Source organism: Procambarus clarkii, chromosome 11 (genome assembly GCF_040958095.1).
Source record: "Procambarus clarkii isolate CNS0578487 chromosome 11, FALCON_Pclarkii_2.0, whole genome shotgun sequence".
In the NCBI taxonomy this organism is placed as follows: domain Eukaryota; kingdom Metazoa; phylum Arthropoda; class Malacostraca; order Decapoda; family Cambaridae; genus Procambarus; species Procambarus clarkii.
In genome coordinates, this window is record NC_091160.1 from 32385505 (window position 1) to 32394843 (window position 9339).

Here is a 9339-nt window from a genome sequence, read left to right on the forward strand (position 1 = left end):
TGTGAGGGGTCGGCCAGTTATGCCCCTTGTGTGTAGTGGAAGCGTGTTGAACAGTCTTGGGCCTCTGATGTTGATAGAGTTCTCTCTCAGAGTACCTGTTGCACCTCTGCTTTTCAACGGGGGTATTCTGCACATCCTGCCATGTCTTCTGGTCTCATGTGATGTTATTTCTGTGTGCAGGTTTGGGACCAGCCCCTCTTAATATTTTCCACGTGTAAATTATTATGTACCTCTCCCGCCTGCGCTCAAGGGAGTACAGTTTTAGGCTCTTTAGTCGGTCCCAGTTAAATTTTGAATCCACATCGAAATCCCTTATAATATTACCCATCGCTCTGTTCACGTCTTGCTCCAAGACCGGCCCACTGGTATAGGAGCGATTTACAATATTTGTCTAGTCTGCAATTGACACCAAGTACCCTGGACAACCATTTATTTCCAACTCCTTTTCTTTGAAGAATGCCACATTGGGATTCCTCCCTTGCTCCTAACTAATTTTATAGCTGTCTTAAACCTCTGTATCAGTGCCTCACTCCTAACTCGTCCTACATTTCCATCGGCACCGATACAAATACTGTAATGGGTTTGTTCCCATTTCCACCCATAATATCATTAATGTTGTTTACTATATTACCAATTTGTAAATTGGTGATATTTGTTTGCTCCCGAATAGCAAACCCTTAACCTGTTCCCCCATCTCTGGCACAAAAAACTATATCCAAATATCTCACCTGGGAATCTCCCACAACCAAAATTTGTTTAGCTACTTCCTTTACTGTATGAGCACCATGACGGACCTGCGCTCCCTTTGTTGCCCTGCCTTTCAAGTGAACTGCAGTCTCCCTACAGCACTTGTCTTCCAGCACGGAGAATGGGTTGGAAGTCTTTATGACATCTGTAGGCAGCTTTCTCAGAGTCTTCTTAAGACCCTTAATCTTTACAACATTCCAAGGCAAAGACTTTCAAATACTGCTCTTCTCCTGTGTTTCCTCTTGACGTCGTTTCAGCTGTTGTAGCGCCTCCTGCAGAGACTCCAACTCTGTCCTCAGTGCTCCACATAGCTAGCTTCCTCACAGCACCAATTCACTCACTAAACCTTCCATCATTAGTGTGAATGGATATAGAATGGTCTCTCATATCCTACAGAATGGATATAAATTAACTAGAATGCATCTAGCGTAGGATAAAGTTAATCCCCCAAATTAGAAACCTGTCATATGAAGAAAGATTGACAAAACTTAAATTATATTTTTAGAAAGGCAAAGAATTAGGGTGTTACATGATAGAGGTGTACAAGTGGATGAATGGATATAACAAAGGGGATATTAATAAGGTATTAAAAGTATCAACACAAGACAGAACACTAAACAATTGGCGTATATTGGATAAGTTTAGATTTAGGAAAGACCTGGGTAAATATTGGTATGGTAACAGGGGTGTTGATTTATGGAACCAGTTACTGCATAACATGGTAGAAGTAGGATTCCTCAATTGTTTTAAGCGTAGGTTAGATATATATATATATTAATGAGATTGGGTAGATATAAATAGGAGCTGCCTCGTATGGGCCAATAAGCCTTCTGCAGTTACCTTGTTCTTATGTTCTTAAGGTGGCACATGCATCATATGTTGCAACCCTTGAATGGGGTTCTGCAAATGTGGTCCAACAACAATAGACACCACACCAGGGATGAGAACAGCCATTACTCCAGCAAGCAGAGTGGAAGAGAGAAAAAATGGTCATTAGTATGAACCAAGGATGAATAACACCTGGAGTAACCCCAAACAGCAGCAGCAGACTATGATGAGAGCTCTGTAACACCCCCTTAAAATAAGACCAGTGGTTGAACTACCAGTACCAACGTGGACACAGACCAGCAGAGGGGCAGGGCACTGGGGAACATACTGCAAAATTCACACCAACCCTTGACCTGAAAAAATGTGGCAAATGAAGATGTAAGCAGACACCAGAGCCAGGAACTGGAAATGTGTTTGCAGCATATCCCTGATAGGAAAACAAATTCCAGCCCACCACAGAAACTAGGCACTGCAAAGGAACCATAGCACATGCACTACTTAGGGTAGGCCCCTCAGGAGCCCAATGGAAAGGCTCCCAAATCCTCTTAGGGAAGAGAAATCTGACCAAATGAAGGAGCAATGAAAGTGGCAACCAGAAGACAATTCTAGCTATATGCATTTGAGGTGAATAAACAAGTTCAAGATGTGCCGGACCAACCGGGCTGTGGTGGATATGTGGACCGCTCCAAGCAACAGCCTGTTAGACTAAGCTTTCACAAGTTAAGCCTGGTCTCAGGCCAGGCTTGGGGAGTAGAACTACCAGAACCCCATCAAGCAGGTATTAAGGTATCAAGTGAATGCAAAAGAATGGCACAAACCATCTACATAAACCTGAAAAGAAAAACACAGTACAATGCAGCACGATACCCAAGGGCATCTGCACCAAGAATATGAATGATTGGAGTGGCTGCAATCTGATCTGTCCCAGTCTAAGTTAGACTTGGGAAACGAGTGTGTATAGGGTTCACATCAGTTACAAATGCAGTTCATGCAAGTGTTAAGTGTGCACTACCTTTCTGGTGGGGTTTCCTATGTTTCAGTGGTGATCTTGCATCCTGCAGACTCTCCTTGCTTTTAATGAGACCAAATGCATGTCCTAGTCTCCAGCAGGCATTTGTGATTCATCAGAGCCTGGTGGGGTACCCAAGGTTCAGGAAACTACCAAACAAGTAGCTTAGAAAACCATTAAGGGAAGCCCTCCCAGAAAAGTAACTAGCTTCAGGCCACATTGAGAGATGATTTATCAATTGGGCCTACAGTACTGTCAGAGTTAGGAAGGACCACAAAGAATGGAAATAATATTAAGCTCATATAAACAAAATATGCAATATTTTGCATATTACCTTACGCAGGTATCTGTTTGTTATATTCGTTACGTAAACATACACTTCACACCCTGCAGCTAACAAAGTGCCACATGGATTACCTAGACTTGATAATAATGTAGTACCAACCAACTAAAAGAAATCACCAAACATTCTCACATAAGTTCTCTTCAAATATTATAAACTTTAAATAAAAGTTTTCAAGAAAATGTATACTGTATCTGTAATTTTAATTGTAGATTTCTATCATCCTTAACTCAATATATCTATAATCCTTAACCCTTCCTTGAAAGAACGTACATTTATAGAGCATAGACCAAAATACTGTACCATACTCGGGTATGATTATGGTGAAACTGCAATGCTAGATTGCATTTAGATAAAGAAAACTATGTTAGATCTCTAGGGGGAAATGCCTGACCAATGGAATATAGCAACAAGCAACTTTCTTGCCTAGCAACACCTCTGTCCAATTAAACACATTAAAAAAAATTTAAATGACCTGTAGTATCCTCTCTTGAAATCGAGTTCATCAACTATTTTTAATGTCCCCATTCTCTTCTAGATTACTGTATATTGCAAAGCATAATTAATGTCTAACAGGACATGATCACTCTTTCCCAAGGGAGGAAGGTACTGGATGTCAAATATCTCCTCTTCTTTTCTGGTGAATATTAGATCCAGTACTGACGGAACATCCCCTCTCCTCATTCTTGTGGCCTGCCTGCCATGTTGATACATAAATGTCTCCAGAATGTCATTTACGATTATCAGTTTATCATCCCGATTCCAGACCTGCAATGCTATTACAGTATATCAACTTCTCGAGGGTTTTCATTATTAACTCTTACCTTCAGGTGTAGCGCTTGTGGCACTGAGCACATATTTCATCAAATCACTTCAACATGCTAGGAGGGCTGCATGAGCATCAAGTGTGTCAAGCTAACACACATTTTTGTATTATCTACATATATTATCATTAGCTTGACACACTTGATGTTTCAACATACAGTGGAACCTCAGTTGACAAATGCCCCTCTTTACGAATTTTTTGGTTTATGAGCTCCCTTTCTTCACAAAATTTGACTCAGTATATGAGCTTTGCCATGTTTGGCGAGTTTGATGATACATGTATGGGCCGACTGAGTGGGTGTCGAGCTTCAGTTTACCAGTGTCTCCCGCCTAGTGACGACCGCTCTTGAATTCTTTGTGATGAATTTCATTGCATACAAGGAGTCACAATAATGTGACTGAAATATGTTGACCAAACCACACACTAGAAAGTGAAGGGACGACGACATTTCGGTCCATCCTGGACCATTCTCAAGTCGATAACCGCGCCTTAAGAATGGTCCAGAATGGACCGAAACGTTGTCATCCCTTCACTTTCTAGTCTGTGGTTTGGTCAACATGAATTTCATTGATTTTGTATTTTTTGGTTTCTGAACATAAAAGTTCTTATTATATATCACGCCATGGGTCTCTGAAAGCATTTCAGAGGCCATCATTTGTGAAAAAGCAAGGATATTGCATGAAGATCTTATGAAGAAAACCCATGGAACAAGTGATGCAGATATGAATCACTTGATATAAATCAGGGGGATGGTTTGAGAAATTTGGAAAAAGAATCGATATTCATAGTATTGGGAAGTTCTTAGGTTCATAGCTTTGGCTGCTGTTTTGGGTAATGTCCTGGGCTGACATTCGGGCATGGGGCTTTTGGAGGTCCAACAGGGTCCTGGCCGCACGGTATCTCATTCATTTTCCTGGCCCTTCTCGGGCATGTGAAGTTTTGGGTCGCAGGGTTGCAGCCAGTTGTCTCGACTCTCTAAAAATCAGATATTATGTTCCCCACTCTGCTCTCCTCTCATTATACTAAGCACTAATCTATCCCTATCTTACATACAATATCTGTGAATGGGGTTCAACCATTGCAAATTACCTCATGCCCATCATCACTCGGCAAAAATCTGCTATCAGAACTATAACTGTCTTCAGACAACACACAGCCCCTCTGTTTAAGTCCCTTAACATGCTAAACACACACTCTCACTCCATACATTCTGATGTGCTATCAACATGTACAAAACCTAGTTCCTAAATGCTAATCTTGATCTGGAATGTTTCCTTGATAGGTGTAGCAGAACCCATGAGCACCGTGCCAGAAATAAATACATCATTGATATTCCCAGAGTCAGACTAAATCTGTACAAACACTCCGTACAAAAAAAAAAAAAAAAAAAAAAAAAAAAAAAAAAAAAAAAAAAAAAAAAAAAAAGAGGATCCAATCTTTGGAACTCACTCAGCTGATGAATTAAAAAATTGTCCAACCCATGCACTGTTCAAAGGTAAAACCAAAAAAAAAGTACTTAATTTCATCCTCATAGTTTTCTACCTTGTGCTTCAAACTCGCACTGTATCTTGTACTACCCACTTCCCCAATTTTATTAGTACTTAAGACACATATTCTTACCTGTGTAATCACCAACTTATATTGTAGTTATTTGTCGATATAAAACCTTGCTAAAATGTACCTTTTCATCTTACCTGATATATTAGATTAAGAACCCGCCCGAAACACTATATGTGTTAGTGGCTTTCCATGAATGTACAAATACCAGACTGCGCCCTGTGTGGTATTTCATTGACGAAACTTTGACTTGTATTTTTAATTTTTCTGTTACAGTTAATCTTAGTCTGAGACAGTGGTTACAGACAGTGGCAAATGAAATAGTGACACCTCGGCTTACAAATGCCCCTCTACAAATTTTTCAGGTTACAAGCCAAATTTCTTTGTAAAATTTGAATCGGTTTACAAGCTTTGCCTCGAGTTATGAGTTTGTTGATACACGTATGGGTCGACCGAGCGCGTGGTTCCTAGTGGCAGGGTCGCCCGCACTTCAGTTTACCAGTGACAATCTTAGTGACAATCGTGCTTGAATTCTTTGTAAAGAATTTCATTGTTTTTCTGCTTTTTTGGTTTCTGAACATAAAAATAATTATTATACAGTATATCATGCCATGGTTCCCAAGAAAGTCAGTGGTAAGGTTCAACCTAAGAAAACCCATGTGAGGATGATCATAAATCAAAAACAAGAGATCATTCGTAAACATGAAAATGGTACACGGGTTGTTGAACTAACTAGGCAGTACAACAAATCTTCAGGGGAGGAGGAGGAGGAAGTAGAAGATGTCCCTTCCTCATTAAGAAAATGTGTGCAGTATGGGAAGAACTGCAAAGTTTTACTGAAAAGACTCACCCAGATAAAGCTTTAGCAGGCTGTTGCATTGATCTTATTAATGACAATGTGATGGCTCACTACATACATGTGTTAAAATGTAGAGAAACACAAATGTCTTTAGACAGATTCTTAGTACAAGCAAGCAAGCAGCGACTCACAACCAGTTCCTAGTGCTATGCATGCAAAATGTAGGAGAGAGAGTACCCCAGAGAATTGTTGTTGTTTTAGATTCAGCTACTCAGAAAAAAAGAGTCTCAAGTAGCACGGGCTATGGCGAGCCCGTAAGTGGAGGCTCTTTGGAGCCATTGTATCAATAGCTGATACTGGAGATCTGGGGATGGATGGGGGTCTTCATGGTGGATTTCAGCCTCAGAGGGCTTGCTGTAACAGTTATGGAGCTGGTGGATGTGTGGTGACCTCCAGGTCTTCTGCTTTTTCTTTGGCTGAGATTTTGGCTGAGCCATGCTGTCATTTGGTGAGGTGGCCTCCATGAGGAAGTCTTATCGAGTACTAGTAGGTGTCGAATTTGTGCTGTGGCGGTGGAGCTTCTACTAAGATTTCCTCGTCTGAAGAGTCCGTAACAACTGTAGTTGGTGATTTTGACTTTCGTCTCGCAGCCTGAGGTAGGCTCAGGGGTCGTGGATTAGTAGTAGAAGCTATCTCAGGAGCATTGGTGGAGCTGTTAGTATTTGTAGAGAGCACGTCTGCTAGTGCATTGCTGAGATGGTGATGGTAGGGGTGTTGGGAGCTGGGGAGGGAAATTCCTCTTTGTTCCAGCTGGGGTGGTTCTGGAATCTATGTTTAGATCGACCTCGTGGTCATTCTGGTGGTATTCTCCAGAGTGGTAGTGGAGGCAGCGAGACTTGCGTCCGGGGCGACAATGGGGTCTAGGCCGTTGGCCAGGTACAGTGCGTTGAGTTCCTTGACGAATCGTTGATTTTCTGGTCCAGCAAACCTCTCCGCTAGTCGAATAAGACCAGGGATAATGCCTGCACGTGATGCAAGGGGCTGTCACTCCAGAGAAGTCATCACTGCCTGATGTAATAATGGAAGGGGACTCCCCTTCCAAACACTAACACCTCTCCTCCTCCCCACCATCTTCCATATACCAACAAGAGTCATCAATAAAGGTAAGCACTAACTTGTATATACAATAGTACTAAATATTTTGGTGAATTAGATATGAAATTTATTTTAAAGCGATTATTTTTGGGAGTATGGAACGGATTAATTCAATTTACATTATTTCTTATGGGTAAATTCGTTTTGGGTTGCGAATTTTCGGCTTACGAATCGTCTCTGGGAATGGATTAAATTCGTAAGCTGAGGTACCACTGTATAACACCATCAATGGTGTCCAAGAAATGTGTAAGTACAGTACTTCATTCATAATGATGTGCTGCTGGGAATCCTAGCCAAGTATCCCAAATTTACTTACTGTAGGTGCAGCCTACACATGACTGTAAAGCTGCCGCCCAGTTGGGTGGGTGTGCAGCACATGACTGTAAAGCTGCCGCCCAGTTGGGTGGGTGTGCAGCACATGACTGTAAAGCTGCCACCCAGTTGGGTGGGTGTGCAGCACATGACTGTAAAGCTGCCGCCCAGTTGGGTGGGTGTGGAGCACATGACTGTAAAGCTGCCGCCCAGTTGGGTGGGTGTGCAGCACATGACTGTAAAGCTGCCACCCAGTTGGGTGGGTGTGCAGCACATGACTGTAAAGCTGCCGCCCAGTTGGGTGGGTGTGGAGCACATGACTGTAAAGCTGCCGCCCAGTTGGGTGGGTGTGCAGCACATGACTGTAAAGCTGCCGCCCAGTTGGGTGGGTGTGGAGCACATGACTAGTAACTGTGTGACTCACCATAGATAAGTGCCTTGTATAGTGACTTGTGAGCCTCTTGTTGAATCACTTGATAAAAAAAGAGATTATTGATATGTATTTGTGTAAATAATTTATATATATATTTATATATATTATATTGTATATGTGTGTATATATATATATATATATGTTCATGTGTATGTAACATCAACAATTGTGTAACTAGCTTCATAAGCTTGTCACTTGCTGAGCTAACCGAGTCCTGGGGTTCAGTGCCTGAACCCATTATGTGCCTCTGTAACCCTTTCCGCCACCGCCAACGGGATAGGTATGGGGTGCATAATAAAGAATATGAATTATGTAATCTCACCAACCTATTGTACCTTCCTGCAAATATAAATTATTTTATTATTTTTAGACGCAAGAGGATATCCTAAGTAACAAGAAAGTTACGTGTTCATCTCAACAAAACTCTCTTTCCCAAGAACAATGTAGTGACTGTCACAAATTTGCCAGTCGCCGCCAAGTCCAAGCCCACTCACTCGATTGGTGATGAGTCGCTTGATGAGTTCATGATTATTGTGTTAATTTATAACCACAAGTAATGGAGAGTGTGGGAGGTGGAGGACCTGGAGCACGTGGCAACGCCGCACTAACCAAAACATCACACTTGGCACACCAGCCACAACCAACTATGCCAAACTTGGTGAATGTTCTCCACTTCCTTCACCCAACATCAGAAATCTCAGCATGACATCAATCCAGCAACAAATAAACATTTAGAGGAAATACTTTTACCCAAGTTTTCAGAACTAGGATGACAAACACACGTAAATAAGAAAGAGAGCTGAACTACCGAGCACCGTTGCTTTCTTTCCTATGGTTGGCCATCGTCGATGCTACCTCTGGACTGGACAGATTTTCTCCCCCTTTCTTTACGCTCCCCTCCGCTCTTACAAGCTCTGGTAAAGGGACAGATTAAAGAAGCCCCCAACCTTCCAAACGAGCTGTAATGGAGCCCTATTGGAAATATAGGTTAGCGTAATTTTAGGGAAGAAGACGAGAGTACACCTTGCCTCCCGTGAACATTAGATGCCGACGTCGGGCACCCATTGACGGCTGAATTCTTCCACCACCTCCCTTCCATCGAGGATCACTTTTGGAGCACCCGTTTACACCTAATATTTTTTGAACTCTCAACAATTATTAAACATTCTAGCATGTAAAATAAGAACTATTAATCCTGTTAGCCATACGGCTATGTACTTTATGTTTATCAGATTATAAAGGCAAAACATGTTTAAGATTTTCCACTATTTTTGATACTGCATTCGTAGCAGCAAGACCAGTCACGTGACCTGTTGGTATTTTGATTGGT

General features: G+C 41.8%; 1 protein-coding gene across 8 annotated transcripts in view; it reads right to left on the reverse strand.

The window, feature by feature from the left end:
* Window positions 1–8979, reverse strand: part of LOC123758245 (SOSS complex subunit B1-B) — a 34460-nt gene extending 25481 nt beyond the window's left edge. Inside the window, exon 1 of one of the 8 annotated variants that reach the window (XM_069322507.1) lies at window positions 8957–8979. Coding sequence is in view for 7 of the 8 variants with exons in the window: in XM_045742389.2 (XP_045598345.2) it covers window positions 7581–7768 (188 nt within the window). In the remaining variant the exon portion in view is untranslated. Of the gene's footprint in view, window positions 1–1587; window positions 1632–7580; window positions 7772–8503; window positions 8662–8817 lie in introns of those variants that run through there. The other 7 variants (XM_045742390.2, XM_045742386.2, XM_045742391.2 and 4 more) reach the window with 7 other exon arrangements.
* Between the last annotated feature and the right edge of the window lie 360 nt (window positions 8980–9339).